At 42.3% G+C, this 20,229-nt stretch overlaps 3 protein-coding genes across 3 annotated transcripts; 2 read left to right on the top strand and 1 right to left on the bottom strand.

Moving 5' to 3' along the window:
- Positions 1-389: 389 nt before the first annotated feature.
- On the bottom strand, positions 390-2,655 carry LOC121176152 (beta-2-microglobulin-like). The gene is made up of 4 exons (XM_041030150.1): positions 2,502-2,655; positions 1,345-1,617; positions 991-1,026; positions 390-896 (listed from the first exon to the last, which is right to left on the bottom strand). Exons 1-3 carry the CDS (start codon positions 2,563-2,565, stop codon positions 1,013-1,015), a joined length of 351 nt encoding a protein of 116 aa, XP_040886084.1. The 5' UTR covers positions 2,566-2,655; the 3' UTR covers positions 390-896; positions 991-1,012.
- Positions 2,656-4,546: 1,891 nt separating this feature from the next.
- tmbim4 (transmembrane BAX inhibitor motif containing 4) lies at positions 4,547-7,655 on the top strand. The gene is made up of 7 exons (XM_041030617.1): positions 4,547-4,744; positions 5,336-5,444; positions 5,568-5,673; positions 5,872-5,905; positions 5,994-6,111; positions 6,229-6,274; positions 6,556-7,655. Exons 1-7 carry the CDS (start codon positions 4,654-4,656, stop codon positions 6,760-6,762), a joined length of 711 nt encoding a protein of 236 aa, XP_040886551.1. The 5' UTR covers positions 4,547-4,653; the 3' UTR covers positions 6,763-7,655.
- Positions 7,656-8,845: 1,190 nt separating this feature from the next.
- Positions 8,846-17,374, top strand: lemd3 (LEM domain containing 3). Its single transcript, XM_041030444.1, has 13 exons — positions 8,846-10,202; positions 11,861-11,901; positions 13,236-13,305; positions 14,016-14,089; positions 14,207-14,286; positions 14,396-14,541; positions 14,766-14,867; positions 15,071-15,173; positions 15,563-15,741; positions 16,232-16,313; positions 16,437-16,542; positions 16,635-16,713; positions 17,034-17,374. Exons 1-13 carry the CDS (start codon positions 8,852-8,854, stop codon positions 17,201-17,203), a joined length of 2,583 nt encoding a protein of 860 aa, XP_040886378.1. The 5' UTR covers positions 8,846-8,851; the 3' UTR covers positions 17,204-17,374.
- Positions 17,375-20,229: the final 2,855 nt, after the last annotated feature.

Genomic DNA, 20,229 nt, shown 5'->3' on the forward strand with positions numbered 1-20,229 from the left:
GGTTGATCTCAGCCTCTTAAGTCTTTTATGAATCATGTTTAACTCAAAGAGCATATTCACCTGCACAGGGACAGGGAGTTTTCACAACAATTTTATTTCCACATCCAGCTGAAATAAACAGCTCATATACAAGGCAGACATTAGACTGCAGGTCAGATGAGTCTCAGGTGGAGCCCTTAACTGGAGGGAAGGGTAAAATCTGGGCGACTCATTTAAATGTCTTTGCACTACATTAATTGACTTCTTTGTCTACCCGCAATGGATATGTGTTGCCACTCTCTACTCCTTACAGCCACGAAGATAACATATTGATAAATATTGCCATAATAACAGCATAAAGAAGCTGGTGGTTAAAAATTGACAGCATCAATACATTTAATTTTTTTTTAAATTTAATTTAATTTATTTTACAGGGAATTGACAAATCCATATAATGACAATTGAAAATCGTAGAAAACACTGGTCATGTGGTCCAGAAAGACTACCCCATTCATATATGATTAATCTGACCAGTCACCATTTGAATTTGGATTAAAAAAAAACAAAAAAAACAGTCAAAGTCATTCGAGCTAAACAAACCAATAAAACAGGTTGAAATAAACATAAGCGTTACTTCAGTGTCCTATACACACAATTTTGGAGACTCAAAGGCTGGAAAATAAGCTGCAAGTAATCTAAGCAAGACAGTTTAATTACAAATCCCTACAAGAACTGCAGTTTGTGCATTCTGTCATATTACAATAACTACTGAACATTTACAGCCCCGTTATTATGGAATTGGTATTTTGGTTTTATGAAAATAAAAGTGAGAAAGTTGACAGAAGCTGTGATCCTGTTGATTGAAGCTGTGAAGAATGAATGCTGGAGCAGCCTACGCCCAAACATCTGGTGTCACTCTGGAAAGAGAAAAGGACATCACAGCATCACACAACAGCTCACGACAAATCAACATCTGGTGACGCTCCTGGGGCGGGAAAGACGTGAACTCACCGAACTGGGCCTCCGCCGACAGTTACATGTTTGGCTCTGTAAAGACAGAAAGAAAAAGTGTACAGATGTTATCATCCATCTCATCAGAGCTGGTGAGCCAACATTCTTGCATTTACCGCTGAATCCTTCTCTCCTTGTCCTTTAACTTGTTTCACATTGCTTTTCCTTACATTTTGTCTCATGTATTTTTGGATGTTTATTATTTCAAGGCAGATGACTCTAAAATTGTCTATCACTGTGTGTTTTTCTGCAGAACTTTGTATCATATGCTGATAAAGTTTTAGTTTTTGTCCATTCTTAGGTTATGAGAACATTCCACACACGTTTTTTTTTTTTTGCCTTGTCCTTACTCACCCCAGACATATACTTTAGATTGGCCTCCATGGGTGACCTTGCAGCTGTAGTGCTCTCCTTTGACGGGTTTGAAGGGAGCAGTCTTGGTCAGGTGGAAGTGCCAATCCTGTTTGAAGGCCAGGTCTGTCTGCTTGGTTTGTGGCATCTCCATTTCATTCTTCAGCAGCTCGATGGTGATGTCAGGAGGGTGGAAGTTACTCACATGGCAAATCAGGGTGTTGTCCAGCCCATACTCTCCTGGGTCACGGCTGTACACCTGAACCTTGGGTGGACCTAAAGGCAACATGGAAAGGGAAATTATGTCAAACTGCTGTGATGTTTAATCAACATTGTGTTTAATATATATCATGTGGAGAGATGACAGATTAAACAGTGAGCTGAGAAATGTAACAGTGATTCTTTACTAATCAGAGTGCTCGTTGAATAGTTTGAGGAGTATGAAAATGATATACTGCTAAGGCCTTCACAGTCACCAGATCTCAACCTCAGTGAACACCTATGGGAGATTTTGGGCCGACGTGTTAGACGGTACTTTCCACCACCATCATTAAAACATCAGATGAGGGAATATCCAATGGGAGAACGGTGTTCGTCCTTCCAATAGAGTCCAGAGACGTGTAGAATCAAAGCCATGCTGCACTGTTTTTTTTTTTGTTTGTCCTCTAGCATATGAGCAGTAAATTGAGTTTCCTGTTGACATCCACCCTCTGGAGTTTTGGGCAGCAGCAGGAGTACCACACTGAAGCCTGTGGAGGGTGCTGTCACAGCAGACATGATTTTACAGAAAATCGAAACTAAATGCAGGCAGCTGAGGGGAATTCCACCGAGTAAATTAAAAAAAAAAAAAAACAAGACATACATGTTTTAGAATGTGTCCGTTTTCTATTTGACCTTCTATTTGATCTAGATCAGCTCTTTACATTATCCTCTGAGTGTTTTTAACAAATTACAAGCAACCTATTACAGGTTTAGACCTCATTTAGACCTCATTTTCTGTTTGTATCTTGTATGTTGACTATCAAAAATCACACATCCTAATTAATCTATCATGTAGTTTGGCCATCATAAAGGGCGTTTTACAGTAGGTACAGTTTCTGGTACTCATCAGTAAAATGCCTAGGTTTAAGTTAGAGCAGGTAGATGAAAATAATACTTACTGTGTTTGGATTCCACTGAGCAGAAAACAGCTACCAGAGCTGCTAGGCATAGAATGATCTTCATATTTGGTCAAATTCTTTGTTTCACAGATCCTCGAATGAGATGCGTCTGTCCCCACTGTCTGGCAGGCTATACTAAAGTGAAAGTATGAACAGCAGAGCATAAAAGCAAGGCTCTCTAAGACTGCCCACTGCAGGACACAGGCCAATCATTAATTTCACCAGGCTGTTACTAGGTAAAATATGACCTAACAGGTTTGGTACATCATGGAGAGGGAGGGTTTAAAGAAACTCCCTGAAAACCCAAATCCGCTTTCATCAAACTGCAGGAAAAAAAAGTGTGTTTTTCTTTGAGCTTTCTTTGTGTAATGATGCCAAGAACAAGGCAATATGACATCCAGACCCCCATGACAGGAACGATACAGTTCAACCCTACAGTTTAGACAACTATCGGGGACTGTTCTCAGTCCTCTTGCTTTTTTTTTTGTTCGTGTGTCCTTCCCGCCCTCTGTTCTTTTGTCCCTGATTTATTCTCTTGCTTGCTTTACTTTCATTTCTTCCTCCCTTTCCCCATTTACCCTAATCTCTTCAAGATCCCGGCCTCTTCCCTCAAAGCAATGGTTGTGTTGTGTGTTTAATTATGCTTTTTAGCTATAACTTGCCCTCCAGTGTTCCTTGTTTGTTTACATATGATATAAAGTCAAGTTGTGGTGTTCTTGACACCAACAGTGGTGCAAGTATTCAGATATGTTTTCAAATATATATATTTTTTGTATTTTCTATGTTCATTTTTGTGTATTTATTGTTGTCTGTGTGTGTTGTCTTGGTCAGAACCTTTCACTTTCCATTTGGTTTGATGAGAATGAAAATTATGTGAATCATATGCTCACAGCCAAGGTGAGTGTCCTCTTGATGTAATGTTAAGTGACTTAACAATGGAGTAATAGCAGAAATGTTCCATGATCTTATCCTTTCCATGGAAACACATGTTTTTAGCTGTACTTTTTTCCCCATGGGAACACACTGGAAGGATTTATTTCACTGAGAATTTAGAAATTTTCTCTCTGGACTCTGGACAGCACTGGCTTCAGTGTGTCTGTGTGTGCCACACTGATGCCAGTGGGGGTGCTGTCACAGCAGAGATGGTGCTGCTGAAAACTGAAAGTAAATAAATAAGATTGTTGAGGGGAATTCCACTGAATTAAAAACAGGACAGTCATGCCTGCGGGCTTTCTAACAGATCAGATGTGTCTCTCGCTTTCCATTTTGTTTGCTTTGTTATTTGTTATCTTGTTAACACTTGACACTTAGAAAACAATATAGCTCTTCAGTTTGCTGACCTGTCTCCCATGAGGAGAGACAGGTCAGCAAACTGCCTGGGACCCAGGGCAGGAAACATACAGTCCCCTCGCTCAAGACCGTTTACAGTCTCTGTGTGGTCACCAAGCCTAATGGTAAAAGCTGTGCATCTGCAGCGTAGCAGTGATAAAATAAACAACCAGACTGTTGGATTAAGTGTCTAAACAGGAGAATATAACTGACTAACTTTAAATGACACATGACTGAGTGAATGAAGTATAAGGCCTACACAAGCTGTATGTGGAGTGGCAATGAGGAAAGGTAAAATCATGTTAACCAGTCAGAAGTCTTTCTTTAGAAAGTCAAATAATGCACATGTAAAACAGCAAGGTAATATTTCGTTTGGCTTCCTGTGTGTGTGTGTGTGTGCTTTAGTCATGTGTCACTGAGTCATCTTTATGAGGCTGAGTCTGTTTGTTTTTTTTTTCAATTAAATAATGTAAATTCATTAGCAAATTCGTTTTTTAAATTTATTTTTTTAGATCATATAGATAAAGACTATAAATGGATTGTATTTTATGTCTAAATATAGCGTAGTTGTAGTCTTTTATTTTAACGTATTTATTCCATACACAGATTTGTACAGATTTGTACATTTTCAATAAAGATTTTTGAAAAAACAACAACTGTTTGTTGGTTTTCCTGGTTAGTCAGTGCCCCCTGGCGTTGATAAGGAGCACAGCCCATAATAAACCTATGGCGCAGCCTCATTGAGACCAGTCCTTCCGTATTCTCCTGAATCCACAGTAACCAGCTTTTCACTATCTATCTGAGGAAACGCCACAGTAACACGATGAGCAGTGAAAAATACCCCCGGTCTTCTATTGAAGACGACTTTAACTATGGCACAAATGTCGCTACAGCCAGTGTCCAGATACGAATGGGTAAGTAAAATAATGTTTGGCTAATGGTAATGGTTGTAGTGTTGGCAGCTCCTCACCACGTCAGCTATTGCTAGTTAACGCTAACGTGAGCTATTACACAAATATAAACTATCGCTGTTGTCATTATAGACCAGGTAACGTTTATTAACGTTACCTCGTTTTCCCAGTGTTAGCTAGAGAGCACTGGTTAAAACATGACGTTAATAGTTAAACCATGACATTGTTAACGTTGTTAGCATAGATATATCGTTTGCTGCTTATGATCAGTTATAGTAACACAACCATGGTTACTTTGAGAAGCTTTACCTGACGTTGTTAGCTTGAAGTAGCACCTGTTTTGGTTAACGTTAAGTTAAACCAGCTGCTTATACTGGCCCAGACTCAGCAGTGCCATTAGCAAAACATGCTATTATTGGTTCACAACAAAGGTTAGTAACTGTTGCCTCTAATTCAGGCTGAACCAGCTGCTATGTTAATAAATCAAGCTGATGGTATACTGTGTATACTTCTGGTTATAAGATAAATGTACGTATCTAGCTGAGGGTAGATATGTTGTAATGCTGTGTCTCCACTGCTGTGTGTGTTGATCAGACTTCCTGAGGAAGGTGTACAGCCTCCTGAGCCTGCAGATCATTCTGACCACGGCCACCTCTGCTCTTTTCATGTTCTCTCAACCCATCAAGGACTTTGTCCACGCCAGGTGAGAATGGTCTGTCTGACCAAGACTCATTTTGGAACCTTTGGCTGTGTAGAAGCATAATGATCAACACACATGAAGCCTGTGTTGGCGGTGTTGTCTGACTGGTATGCTTTTCTTCCTTAGTCCTGCTGTGGTTTTGGTTTCGGCTCTGGGCTCTCTGGTTCTCCTACTGGCCCTGGCCATGTACAGGCACCAGCATCCAGTCAACCTCTACCTGCTGCTTGTATTTGTAAGTGTAAATATTACACTGTCCAGCATTGTAACAGATGGCGTACAGTGTATATTTACCCCCTCCATTTATTTCCATATTTACTTTCATTTTGTGATGATGGATTAGCTGCTCAGTGACCTTTACAGTCACTGGTTGTTTAATGATAACTCCTAGCTGGATAGTGTGTAAGTGCCACTAATTGTGTGTTGTTTGCAGACTCTGCTGGAGGCAGTTTCTGTGGCCACAGCTGGTAAGTGATCTTTTGAAGGACTCTGTCAGTTTCCATCCTCTGAGCCTGTTGGCAGACTGTCCTGACTGCTGAGTTTTTCTCTCCACAGTCAGCTTCTATGAATACTCCACTGTACTGCAAGCCCTGTTCCTGACCTGTGCTGTGTTTGCTGGACTGACAGCGTACACGTTCCAGTCCAAGAGAGACTTCAGCAAAATGGGAGTAGGGTAGGTGGCTTCTGTTACGATATGGTTGCACAGTGGTTTTATCAGTGCTGCTGTTTCCCTCCTCTAGAGGGAGCCATCAGTCAGACTTACAACATCTGATCTGTTCTGCCCTTACAGTCTGTTCACCTGCCTGTGGATCCTCATCATTGCAAGCTTCATGAGGGTGAGTGGAAGTGCCTGATTATTTTATATTATGTGTTTATTTCATATGACAGATGTAGCACAGAGGCAGGCAGCTGCTTGTAATGGAATATATGGACTTGATTTGAATAACTTTTTGATTCATTGCCCAGCCCAAGAGTGGAGGCTGTGGAACAGGATTGTCCACATACTTTTGGACTGGTGTTCCACCTTTCAAAACGACCAGTCCATGTTGCAGACGAAGTCCTGAAAGAAACCTTCAACCTCACCTCGAGGTTCATACCCACTCTGTTCTCTCTGCAGTTCTTCTTCAACAGTGACAGCACAGAGCTGGTCTTGGCTGGAGCCGGGGCCCTGGTCTTCTGCGGCTTCATCATCTACGACACCCACCTGCTGATGAAGCAGCTCTCCCCTGAGGAGCACATCCTGGCCTCCATCAACCTCTACCTGGACATCGTCAACCTCTTCCTGCACATCCTGCGTGTCCTCGACTCTATGAAGAAACACTGAGAGCTGCAGAACCTCTTCAGCCTGCTTTACCCAGCTCCAACCAGCTTATTCTCAGTCCTAACCTCCTCACTGGAAACCCACAGATATACCTGTGCTGCGAATACCCGGTGTTCATGTGAGTTTCACTGCCCTGAAGTTCATCAAGAACTTTTGTAAACTAAAGAAAAGGCTTCTGTTTATTTCATCCCTCTACTTTTTGTAGCTGTTTGTTCTTTTGTATTGAGGAGATTTACATCAGTGAAGTTGATTGTTTTGAAACCAGAATGTACTCATCCTGTAAGGAGACAGCTCAGTGACTTAAACGTACACTACCTGATTTGATATAGATCCCACTAGCACCCCCACCTGGTCCACCGGCTGCTTACCCTGTTGTTTCAGTGCAATAACAACTTTCCCTTTTCTGTTTGTCAGAGTATATTTTTCAGTACAGCATTATATCAGAAGGGTTTCACATCTGTCACTCTACTCATTTATTCTGAAACTGAAACTGTTGTTGAATGTTTTCAGTGTTGCCAAAAATAAGTAGCTTATATTCCATCAGTGCGCTGCCCTCTCATGTTCAACAGATGTTAATGTTGTACAACAGCAAGAAGATGTTTCATTGTATGTTTATTTTAATGAAGGTTAAGTGCATGCTTGGCATTACTAATACCCGTGGTTGTACATATTGTATTTTTATGGTGTAAATGTAATTTTTTGGGGGAATCAGGAGCAAAACTCTGTGATTAATGTTCAAGTACTGTGGTTAGTGAAGAGTTGAATCTAAAGCCTTTTAATAAACAATCTGTGATTCTGTCCTGTGAGTGATCCCGAGCACCAGGATTTGGTTAAATGTTGTGAGAGGGTTTGCTTCGACTGTTCTTAAAGCATGATTTAATTAAAAAAAGACCACGTGAAGTGTTTTTCATTTTCAGACCACAGTGGTGCCTGACTGTGGGTAAAACTACAGAAACAAGTGATTTATCAACAGAATGAACTTTCTGTCTCAAAGATTTTTTTTTTTGTAGCATACTTGCAGATTTAATTTCTCTAAAAAACTGAAGAGGTTATACCAACAGGCATTAAATAAAGACTTAAAGGGGAAGAACACTTTTTTAAATTGGATATTTAATTTTTATGTTTGACAGTCTTTCTGGGTGAAGTGGGGGTAATGTCTGTGAGTACAAGCATTGCCTTGTCGACTTAATGCTATTGATTACTGATGTATGGCTTTTAATATTAATATAATCTGTCAGTGGAATGCATTTCTTAACAAAAACTCATCAGACACAGCTGTTTCAGAGCTTGAAAAGCAGGATTATAGACAGTTAGCCACACCTTGCATTGTCATTAAAGTTCAGGTTTGTGGTCACAACACCTGCAGGCCTGCTGGAGCCTTTCTGTGTGGAGTACTCATAGGTATGGATGTGAGTGTGAATGGTTGTCTCTATATGTATCTAATAAAGACTGGAGACCTGGCTATGATGTACCCCACCTCTCACTGAATGGCAGATGGGATTGGCTTTAGCCACCCCACAACTCTCAGAAAGGATAAGTGGTGTAACTGATGGATGGATGAGCACTTGTTTTCCTTTTTGTTTGGCTATTTTCTTGTTTTGCACTGTTCAACATGAATGTTCATTATTAAGCAGGTAGCCTCATACTACCTAAAAATATGCACAATAAAACAGAAAAAAATGTATAATAGTAAGATGTATAATAGTTACATATTGAATTAAGACAATGAAAATGTCAATAAAGAAAAGCTAGGATAAAATATAAAGTAGTACAAACAGAAAAAGGAGAAAGGATAATCACTACTAATAAATTTAGTATTGATATTAACATCAATTAAGTCAAGTAGATGAATAAAAAAACGACTGTGGAAAAAATGTAAAAAAAAAAAAAAAAAAGCTGCAGAAGACATGCGTTAAAATACATATGGAACAAAGAAGCTTTTATACCTACGAAATGTCTCATATCTAAGAATTTGAGCATTATCATTTATAAACCGCTTGTTGTTGATTTTGAACGCAGCCCACTTGGTCTGCTGCCACTTCACCCCTACGTCATTTCCGTCACACAACCTTCTCCGAGAGTTTTGTCTAAGATGGCGTCAATGCAGTTAACGGATGAGGAGCTTTTCTCCGAATTAAAGCGCTTTGGTTTCACTCCAGGCCCGGTTACCGAAAACACCCGCCCGGTATATTTGAAGAAACTGAAGAAGCTTCGCGAAGAGCAGCAGCAGCGGGGCTCCAGGTCGGGTAAAACCCGTAGCAGCGGGGCCATCAACAGCACCACTGGCGGCGGCAACACGGCGGGATCCAGGCCAGCCAGCCATGACGTCACGCACCTGAGCTCTAACAGGAGACCGGGCCGGAAGTCCTCCGTCCTCGGATTCAGCTCCGACGAGTCTGACGCTGAAACTCCACTGAAAAGAAAGGGCCTCAACCACAGCGGTAGGGCGGACCGAAGCCCCGGTTTTCAACCACAACCGAAGATAAGGCCCGTTGCAACACCGACTGTGGCTAACAAGAATCAGTATGGCGCAGGGAGTACGCTGAATAGCAGCAGTTCTTCCCCGGGTCCGGACGGACAGAGAGGTGTCTCGCTGGGCTGGGGAGTTCGTGCCAGATCCAGCCCTGAGGCGGAAGGGAGGGATTACGACGAATCGGGAGACGAGGACGATAATGAGGGGGAAACGGAGAAGAACTCTCGCTCTTTAAATGGTTGTGGGGCGTCTCACTTGATCACTAGCAAGTTAGCTGGGGATTACTCAGACTCGGACGAGGAGGAGGTTGGGGCCCTTGGCGCCGGAGACCGACAGCGGGATAGGCTGGAGCATAGACGGAGCCACCCGAAAGCGGCGTTCTCTTCACACGGAGTCGGCCGAGGGTCTCAGACGGGAGGGGCGTCCAGACAGGTTAACCCGCCTGGGAGTCTAAACATGGTGGGAAGTCGGAGGGTGGAGGCGGGGGAAGACGACGTAAAGAGACGGGACTCGGACCCATCGGGAGGCTTGCGGAGCCACAACTTTCCCAGGAAGTCCATCTACGTGTCCCTCGCCGAGAACCATGGAAGAGAGGCCGGCAAAAACAACCACGTCGACAGCGAGGACGGATCCTCCAGGAGCAGCAGCAGCAGCACGAATAGGTTCAGCATCGGGCTGAGACCGCGCTTTACCAACTACAGCAGCCTGTCCCAGCCTTACAGGGGCAACCACTCCAACCACACCGCTCCCAACCACTCATACAGCCAGGCGGCCCTGAAGCAGAAGCTGTCTGTCCCGGAGGATGAGCTGCTCCAGCAGTTCAAAAGGGAAGAGGTGGCCTCCTCTGGTAGCTTTAGCGCTCACTACCTGTCCATGTTCCTGCTCACGGCAGCCTGCCTCTTCTTTCTGCTGCTAGGCCTCATGTACCTTAGGATGAGGGGCTCTGGGTCCTCAGATGTGGATGGAGTCAGTAAGTATCTGATAAGATTTGCTAATTAACCTTGTCCATTGTTTATATCCATGGAGTGTACACTAACAATTTCAAGCCAGTGTTTCATTTTTATTCCCACGTGGGATGGTCATGGGGTTTGTGTTTGTATGTGTGTATTTTTCAGGCAGACTGCCTTCCTCTCCACAGTGATTATTTGTTATCAGATGGCTATTTCCAAGCCTGCTGGCATTATGGGTATTAAAAAAGAAACCGAATACCCCATACAGGTGTGAGCTGTCAGTACAGCTAAGCAGAGCTCCTACAATATCTTCAACAAATGTAAACCAGGAGTACAGATCAGTGTGCACAGTACTGTTTTCAGTCTGTCCCTCCTGCAGGTGCACTCTTTAGATTTGTCTTGTAAGAGCCAGTTAACCACTTGACAGGAACATAATCCGTCCCTCTCTAAGAAGTGTTGGTCCACTCCTGACCCACACAGGTTTGAGAAGGTCTTGTCTCGGATGTGTTTGTGATCAAGCGAGCTGCTATTCAGCTATGTCCAAGCAGGGACTCAGAGCTGACCCAAACTTTCACCCTTCCTCCCTGATGTATGGATGAATACAAATGTCTAGACCTCGCTGCGTTTGCAGGCTCTAAGGGTGCATCCCCAGGAAGTGTGCAAGTGCCAGGACGTGTCTAAATTCACAGTTCATCAGGTACACAAGGACTCCTGAATGCACATTCTCCAGACTTCCAAAGAGTCTGCTTGGTGTGCAGACTTCCATCAGAAGATTACCCATAATGCAAACCAGTATCAACGAGACAATGGAAGAAAGGAATAATAATATTACTCAAAAAAATAATGGTCACGTATTTAAAGTAAAGCTTAAGGTTATAGACTTTTACATAAACCTCTCAAATTTTATCTTTCACAGTTCTGATCATTTCATAGATACCAAAAAATGTTGTGCATGCACACAAGGATGTGCTCGCAGGTGCCGCGATGCATCATCCCCGGATCTAACAAATATATTTCCTCCTCCTCTTTGTATTTTTGTCCACTTTATTTAAGTATGGAGCAGTAAAAACCTTAAACACACCACAGTTTACAAGCTCAAACACTACTGTGGATTTCAGCACCTCTTAGACTCAGTCAGAAGTTAAAAATGTGTGTTATATACATGACAGCCAAGTTACCTTACATTGGACATGGATTTTTACTTTTGTACTCATAAAGTGTGTAACCAAGTAAAGTAGTTATATATAATTTTTAGGAGCTTGTGAGCATTTTATTATCATACTTGTGTTTGTTCATCACTTTATAGTGTAGTGAAATGACTTCAGAGTTGAAGTTCCACGGCTCCCAAACTGCGAGATGAACAAGCAGCTAGTTGTCAGATTTCCTTGAATATTATTCACGTAATTCTGCCGTGAATTAATTGAATTTCAGTGCCAAGCTGATGTGGTGAGCTTTCAGTGGCTGAACTTCATGTACAGACACTGAGTCATGTGTTAAGCGGCGTCTGAACTGCACTCGCATTTCACGTCTCTCCAAACATGTCTTATTGTAAAAAAAAAAAGAACAAGTTTTTCCTTCTACTCATGCAGCTTGTGCCTTTTGCTTGTTGGTGGTTGTGTTCTGGGTTTACAGTGCTGTTTCTGTCACCCTGACTGTACCACTTTCTCTTTTGTTGCAGTTAAGAGCCACCCGTTTGGCGTCGAGTTTGACTCCACTTATGTAAGTAGATATTTTGCTCTTCTTGTTCTGTGTACAACAAAATTTGCGGAGCAAGGTTTTTTTTGCTCGGTGCACACGAAATGTAATCTGTACACTTAACCTGGAATTGGATTGGAAGCACAATGGATGTGAGCAGTGAACACAGCTTAAGTGCTGCCATGTTAATGAACTTAACCTGCTCTCCTGGCCATGCTGTGATCTGTCCCAGCAGCAGCAGCAGCAGCAGTGTTACCTTTCAAGCTCCTCATATTTGTTGTGATGTGCACTTTGGCTTGGAAGCTACCTTTGCTGGGAGGTGTTTTAAAAAAGTTTTGTCCACCCCGTTTATATCAACAAGGGTAGATAAAAGATCAAAACTGTAAAACCAGTTAACCCACACTGTTAATGAATACTATTAATAACTCACAATAGGTTCTAGATTAAATTTGAGAGTTCACTAAATCTCAGGTTCTGTATTGTAGAGATGTCCTGAGCAGAGCCAGGTGTATTTTAATGTATTAGTATCATGCTAAAATAAAGCCGATCCTCTGTTTTTCCTCCTCAGCTTTGTAATGCTGCAGTGCTCTGCTCCTATATGACAGCACAGAGACACAGGTCTCTGGATTTGCTAAGGTCCAGCATTAATCATCATTAGCAGAGAGCAGTGGACTAAACATTCAGAAAGCTGCTTCTCATCCTTAGCTGGGAGTGATCATCACTTTGAGCAGCTAAAATGACAAATGTCACCAGCAACAGATCATATCAGCAGCTGTGAATTGATGCCGATGCTCTGAGTAACTTTTGATGACCGGCCGTAAACTTGTCTGTTCTCCGGTTAAATCGGTTCTTCGGTCTTTGTCAGTGCTGACACTGACAAAGATGGAAGCTCAGATGAGGTGTGTTCAGACTGATACCTCTTCTCTCCAGCTAATCGTGTGAAGTCAGTTTGAGGAGCTGCTTTTTCATTCTTATGAAACTAAAATGTATAATTTAAGCTTAGAGACATAATATTTCTTTAAGCAGCACATTCAGTATTTTGATCCAGTGGTCTGTGAAAAAGAGGGTGTGCCATATGTAAAAGCAGCCGCTGTTATCTCTATGTGTCAGATACATATTTAGTCAACATTGAAGCAGATAACAATTGGATGGGGTGTGGCAGATACCCAATATTAAAAGACTCAGACTCTGAATCTTGACATCACTACTAGACTGTAATATTTTGCTTCCCCTTCAGGTTTTTAGTTTGATTTTTTTTTTCCCCCCAGCTATCAAAGTGCCATCATAAAGGTCTTTAAATAAAATAACACATAAATGCAGTTGTCTTGATGTGTCCACTAAGTATTTATTGTCTGCAGGACAAGGCAGAGAAGGAGCTGATCCTAAAGCTGCTGCTCAATCTGCACGACCACCTGGCCTACATCGCTGGTAGGTGGCAGCTATAAACTCTCTGCACTGCACTCTGCGGCCTCTGACTGACTGACTGTGTAGGGCTGAGCTAAGTAAAGAGTGTTTTTTTGTTTTTTTTTTCCCACTACATGAACGCACCGCCCCTGCTGTTGGTCACAGCATCGATATGCATCCGTTCATATTCATAGGCATTCAGATGAAAGTGCCTGTCGGGCCGGTAGAGCCAGTTAATGTGGTTTGATAGGTGATAGGTTAAACATCATTTATCGCTGGGCTTCCATTTTAACACTGACCCAAACCTTTGGCACATTTCACTGTGATAGCACACTCTAAGGCTGGACAGCACAGGCAACGTGTATTCATTAGGCTGAAAGAGCGAATGAACACTTTGCTTATATCAGAGCTTTAAATGATTAATAAGCAAATAATTCACATTTATTTGCTTTTTCATTTGCTCTGTGCGCAGATGAAAGCAAGCAGAGTGGTTCTGGATATTATTATGAGTGGCACAGTATTACACTCGCCGTGTGAGAGAGTTTCTATAATGTAGTGAATATTAAAATTACATCCCATTGAAAAGATCCAGCGCTTTGACAGACACCCACCAAACTCTTTATTCTGTATACCCGCGTCTTCATGCAATAATCCACTCGGCCAATCACGTGTAATGTGTTTGTGGAAGCAGTGTTCTCCTTTTCATCAGTGACGGTTTGATTCTGTGATTACAGGCCAGCATGACTGTGGAGACCAGAAGTGTCCAAACAGGAGTCTGTCCATAGACGAGGCCTCTGAATATTTACTGGTACGTCCACCAGGCAGCTGTGGTGTGGAGTGTAGATTGGGTTTGCTGGTGTGTTTCTGTAACTGATGTTCAGGTTTGTGCAGTTTCTCTCATCAGTACAGTGTGTCTTTTGTTCAGGCCCAGAATAAGGAGTTTGAGGACTTCATTCACACGTCTCTGGAGTGGATCATCCGGACAGGCCAGGATGTTGGGATAAGGTACTAATGCTGATCACAAGCCTCGCACAGTACCTCACTCTGTGTGCGTGTGTGTGAGACATCTGTACTCACTCTGTGTTTCTTTGTGTGTGTGTGTGTATGTGATTAGGCTGACCGGGCAGGTAGCTGATGATCCAGTGACTGATGTGTCCGAGGTCTCTTGGCTGGAGTCCACACATCCCAAGATGCCCTTCACGTGCCGCTTCCGCCGAGCCTTCCTCACCGTCATCAGCAGAGTCTTCCTCATCGCAGTCGGTGAGATGAACCACAGCACATAAACGACGGCAGGCCTCAAACAGACGGAGTGAACATCACGGCTGATTAATATATTCTGCTAACACGCTGCTCTCACTGCACAAACAGTGACATAAACATACAATAGGAAGCGCTGTGCACAATATTATTTTATTTAAAAAAAAAACTGTGGACTGTGGAGCTGTGTTTGAACCTGTGAACCCTGTGTGTGTCTCTGTGTGCAGTGGTAGGCTGCGTGTGGAGTGTGGTCTGCTACGTGAAGTATCGCTGGAGGAGAGAGGAGGAGGAGACCAGGCAGATGTATGACATGGTGGAGAGGATCATCGGTAAGGAGCAGCACACATTCACCTGTCTCACACAGAGATCCGGACAAAGATGGTTGCCGACATGTTTTGGTGAAGCCACTGTACATGTACAGAATGTCGTGGTGATTTCTGGTGCTTGAAATCTGCTGGTTTTCTCTCAATGCTGTATTTTATTATCAAGCTTTAATCCTTTTTTTTTGTTTCAACAACCTTTTGTTGTTCAGATGTGTTGAGGAGTCACAATGAGGCTTGCCAAGAAAACCAGGAGCTGCAGCCCTACCTGCCCATCCCCCACGTCAGAGACTCCCTGGTTCAGCCTCAGGACCGGTCAGTACCAGCACTGCCACAGCTTGATCTGAATCCAGATAGAAAATGTCAGACACCTACTAAACAGCATATTCAAGTCCGAACTAAAAAATGGGTTTAACATCAGCTACATCAGTGGCTGATGAGGAATTTTTCTCCTGTCCTGCTGTTGATCTTATCCAAAAAAAAAAGTCTAGTCTGGCTATGGCACTTGTTTCTTACGATAGGGTTGGATACCCCAACTTTCTGGCAAAATGCTGCCCCCTATTTGTTTGGAGTATGAATTCAACATTTGGCCAATTCTTATTGCCCCTTTAAGGAGGTGGAATTTAGTCTCTGTCTGTGTTTGTGTGTGCTGTAGCCTTTCTCTTAACGTGCAGAAATGTTACAGAAGCTCTGATATTTTACAGAAAGAAAATGAAGAAGATTTGGGAGCGGGCCGTGAGCTTCCTCTCCGCCAACGAGTCCAGGATTCGAACGGAGACTCAGAGGATTGGCGGCTCGGACTTCCTGGTCTGGAGGTGGATCCAGCCTTCTCTCAGTTGTGACAAGACCTCCTTGATGCCCTCTAAAGTCTGGCAGGGAAAAGGTAACACACCCACTAAATACTTTCTCGTTCAAGAGAGCGTTTTGTTCGTTCATTCAGACACCTGAAAATGCAAGGCATCATGGGTAAAGAGATATTTAGAGCTGACAGCACACCGTCACTGCCTTTTCAGATTTCCTGGAGGTAAATGTCTAGTAAGCAAGCTTAGCTCTAAGAGTCCCAGCATGCTCTGTGCAGCGACCTGTGTGCAATTTCCTCTGTGGGGGTGTTTTGCACTGTCTGCAACAATTTATGCATTCTCCATTCCTTTCCCTCCTCTGCTATCTTTACACACCAGCTCTATTTTTTACTGGACTAGCTCGTGTCTCTGAAGCCTGAAATTCACTTGTGAATATATATAAATATAATAAATGTAAACAGAAGCAGCATGTCGCAGGCTTAGATCCTATATACACAGTGGTTTAACAGGCTCCGGTGAACATGTCATCGTGTTAACCAAAGCTCACTGAGATTTCGTCTCTCTCTCCTTCAGCTTTCCCTCTGGACCGGAGGAACTCACCTCCCAACAGCCTGACTCCATGTCTGAAGATCAGAAACATGTTCGACCCAGTCATGTGAGTACAGGTGTCTGCTGCCGGTCCCATGAGCTGTCAGGGAAGGGGTGGGGGGGCAGCCGAGATTAGGTTTCTCCCTGCGTTGACTTCCTGCTTGTAACCTCTTCCTGTCTGTGTTCTCAGGGAAGTTGGGGAGAACTGGGATCTCGCCATCCACGAGGCCATCCTGGAGAAGTGCAGCGACAACGACGGCATCGTCCACATCGCCGTCGACAAGAACTCGCGAGAGGTACGCTCCGTCCAATGAGTGACGAGCAAATGTTCACGCTGTGTGCTGTTAGCTGCAAGGATGTTACACTGTGCTTCCTGCTCTCTCCACAGGGCTGCGTCTATGTGAAGTGTCTCTCTGCAGAGCACTCAGGGAAAGCCTTCAAGGCACTTCATGGCTCCTGGTTTGATGGTAAATTACACACTTTTAATAACACTTGACATCTGCAGTCCGTCCCAATTCTCTTAATTGGATCAGCTCTCATTCAGCTATAACAGCTGTAATGAAACTTTCACTACACAAAACGATGCATAGTTGGTGCATAGTTACCTACGAGCAACTCAGTGGTGGTTGCTTTTCTCAGTCTCTGCACATTTCCCCATGAAAACAGCTGAAACAGCAGTAGAAAGTTAGCATCCTGCTTGTAGCTGTTGACTCACTAACTGAAATGTGATAATTAAAGAGCGCTGCAGTGATTGCTCACTGACATTCTCCTTCTTTCGGGTCGACAGGTAAGCTGGTGACGGTAAAGTACCTGCGTCTGGACCGGTACCACCAGCGCTTCCCACAGGCACAGGGCTGCAGCACGCCTCTGAAGGCCTCCAGCCTCCACCTGAGCACCACAGACACTACACCCAGCCTGCAGCACCACGGCTCAGCCAACTGTTCGGGCTTCTCATGAGATGACCATAAGCATTAAATTTAGCGTTCTTTTCTGTGCCCTCCCTGCATCACAGCACCAGTCTGCTGCTGCTCCTTCACTGCTTTATAACGGGGAAGACTTCAGTCTGTGCCATGGGAGAGCTTTTTTTTTTTTTTTTTTTTTTTTTTGTTTCCTTAAACAGGATCTTTGCAAGAAAAGCTGATCAGGCGTTGCAGTGTTTGTTTTCTATAACCTTTGTATTAGAAATGTCATGGATTTAACAAGGAAGCAAAGCTCTTCTGGAATATTTAAGACGTGTGCAGATACTCCGACCCTCCCTCCCTCCTCTTCCACAGTGTAACTAACTGATCCCATGACGGAATTCATCTGGGCACTGTATGAAAACGGCTGCATGTTTCACAGTATGCCTCTATGTAAGCTTTCAATACAACACAGTGTGGATGTTGATTTCCTGAAGATGTTCGATGTACTCCTTGTTATTATTATTATTCTGATTATTATTATTATTTAGTCAAGTGAGGAAGGGATGAACCGACTTGCAGAGGGTGTCCTGTAAATACATGTGAATGGTGGCACAAGCTTTATTACATCTTCTGTATTAAAAAGCAAACCATAAGCTCATATTTTTTTTTCTTGCTGCTCACTTACCACAGCAGAGTACATCTGTATCCAGAGGCAAACACTCCCCGAAGGAGGCTGCGATAGCACAGATACGCACAGAACAGATTCAGATCTGAAGCGAGCAACGGCGAGTGCGTTGATTCGGCCGCCGCGTTTGCTCCGTTGCGTTCCACGCATGGGCTTTTCTTTGTCCTCAAATTAGTTTTTTGTTCTAGCATCCAGCAGTGATCCCAGACGCTCACGCTTTTGAGCGATGTAACAGAATCAGGGAGTGTACCTCTAACAATCAGCTGAACCTTTCTACTGCAGATGTAATCCAATATATCCCCAAGTTATTCTTATCATCACTTATTATATTTATTATTTACCTCTTTCAAGTTTTTTTTTTTTTTTTTTTTTTACAGTTGGTGCAACCTGTCGTTGGATTTGATTTCCACACCTGTTCTGAATGAGTTGCCGTGTGTTGTCATCTCTTTGAGACAGATGTTTCCTATCATGGTGGAACCTGAATCTGTCACCATTGTTCTTTGATCATATATCAGCCTCATGTAATGATGCTACCACGCTTTTTTTTTTTTTTTTTTTTTTTTTTTTTGTCATAAGGAGTACTGTGAGAATGTTGACATTTTGTAATACGCTACTCTAAATATCCCAGCTCCCCTGTAAGGAGACTTTACTGAACTTAGGGATTCCTGGTTGCTTGTGTTTTTTTTTGTTTTTGTTTTTGTTTTGTTTTTTACAGCATCTGTATATTCAGAAAATGCTAAAAATCCAGGAGATGCTAGACATAATTGTTTTTTTTTTTTAATGCAGTGAATTGAAAGTTGGATTCAGTATTTGCAGTGTGAAATTGTACAAATGATGCACATTTCAAATGTTCAAAATCTGCTGCAGCAGGCAGCAGACAACACAACAGTGCCTTAAATTTGTGCTTTTTTAAGACTGGCACTGCATTACTGGACAATGTACTGGATTTAAGAAATAGAAACAGTTGAGAGGATGAGTAAGGCCTGCCATAGATGTAGTTTTGTTAGAGTTTTACATCTTCAGATTTGGTATTTTGTAGCAGTTTCCTTTGATATTAAACCAAATGCTTCTCTCTATTTATTTCTTTTTTTTTTTTTTTTTTTTAAACAGCCATGGTGATGTACTATTTTAATGTCACTATACCTGTTACATATGTGTCATAACTTTATTTCATCAAGAATCAACCTTACATCCACTTCCAAACAACTGTCAGGATGTGTAAAACAACAAAATAAAGTGAACACTTTAAGAAATAAGCCAGTTGTTAGTGCATCACTGTAATCTATTTTTGTACTCCAGCAGAACGGTGCACCTGCAGCGTCTCACCTCACACTGACTGTACTGAGGCTGAATGTAAATGTTGGTCTGATGTGACGGCACCTCTCCAGGCTTGTGCTTCACCTATAAAAAAAAACACATCATCACGGATGAATTCTTTTCCTCTGGTGTATTTTATGTAAACACTGTACATTGATATAACTGTAGTATGTACCATTATATGCAGCTTTGTTTCCATTGCATTGTATGTTTGGGTTTTCCAGTATCCCTAACCTGCTAGCCAGAAGAGGGGGGTGGGAGGGGGAGGTGTAAAATACTAGGCATTTAAAAAGATAGATGTTTTAATGTAATTTGTCAATTGTACAAACGGCTCAAATTAAAGATTTATTAGGACTTTTTAAATTTTGTTTCTTGTGCTTTTCTGTCATTTGAACACATGGGAGAGAAACGTTTTATTCATGTAGGCTGATGCTGTTTTAGTTTCTAAATTGAAATCCATCATTTATTTCTCACGTTTTTAAGTAATAGGTGTTAAAGTTCTAAGTACCTACCTCAGTTGAAACTGTCCATCAAGGTCACGGTCAAGGTGTTTAATGGTTCTTAGATCTTTTTGTTGTTTTCAAGTCAAACTCTCCTATTTATACTCATAGTTCTCCCAGAAACATTTATGCCATCAACAATTTATAATATATGAGAGATAATTTAAGTCATAATCTACAAAAAACACTGTGTACACTGTTGTGATGGGAGTACATCATTCATATTTTGCTTTCTAAGTAGAGCTAGCTGTAGAAACTGTTTTATTGACTGAGGCAGTATTCAGTGCCTGGGTATAGGTTAACTAAATAACACATAATTAAGACATTAAGAAATATATATATTCATATTAATATTAATAAAGAGACAAAATATGTATTATTATTACATAATACAAGTGCATTCAACATTCATTATGACCATAAAAAAATACCCGTGCACACTGATGTACTCTTTAAGTGATTTTTTGGTTTTAACTAGTAAAATGAATAGAGTCTGGATGTGTGTTTCTGGTTGGCTGCTATCTATGAGCCAAACGGAAGCTGAGAGGGGTCGTGGCCATAATTGGAGATGAGCAGGTC

The sequence above is a fragment of the Toxotes jaculatrix genome, chromosome 22 (genome assembly GCF_017976425.1).
Source record: "Toxotes jaculatrix isolate fToxJac2 chromosome 22, fToxJac2.pri, whole genome shotgun sequence".
Lineage (NCBI taxonomy): Eukaryota > Metazoa > Chordata > Actinopteri > Toxotidae > Toxotes > Toxotes jaculatrix.

Coding starts and splice junctions, on each gene's coding strand:
- LOC121176152 (XM_041030150.1), bottom strand. CDS start 2,565: ATGAAGATCATTCTATGCCTAGCAGCTCTGGTAGCTGTTTTCTGCTCA. Junction 1,618..2,501: donor CTCAGTGGAATCCAAACACA/GTAAGTATTATT, acceptor TGTTGCCTTTAG/GTCCACCCAAGGTTCAGGTG.
- tmbim4 (XM_041030617.1), top strand. CDS start 4,654: ATGAGCAGTGAAAAATACCCCCGGTCTTCTATTGAAGACGACTTTAAC. Junction 5,445..5,567: donor AAGGACTTTGTCCACGCCAG/GTGAGAATGGTC, acceptor TTTCTTCCTTAG/TCCTGCTGTGGTTTTGGTTT. Junction 5,906..5,993: donor AGTTTCTGTGGCCACAGCTG/GTAAGTGATCTT, acceptor TTCTCTCCACAG/TCAGCTTCTATGAATACTCC.
- lemd3 (XM_041030444.1), top strand. CDS start 8,852: ATGGCGTCAATGCAGTTAACGGATGAGGAGCTTTTCTCCGAATTAAAG. Junction 11,902..13,235: donor TCGAGTTTGACTCCACTTAT/GTAAGTAGATAT, acceptor TATTGTCTGCAG/GACAAGGCAGAGAAGGAGCT. Junction 14,090..14,206: donor AGGCCTCTGAATATTTACTG/GTACGTCCACCA, acceptor TCTTTTGTTCAG/GCCCAGAATAAGGAGTTTGA.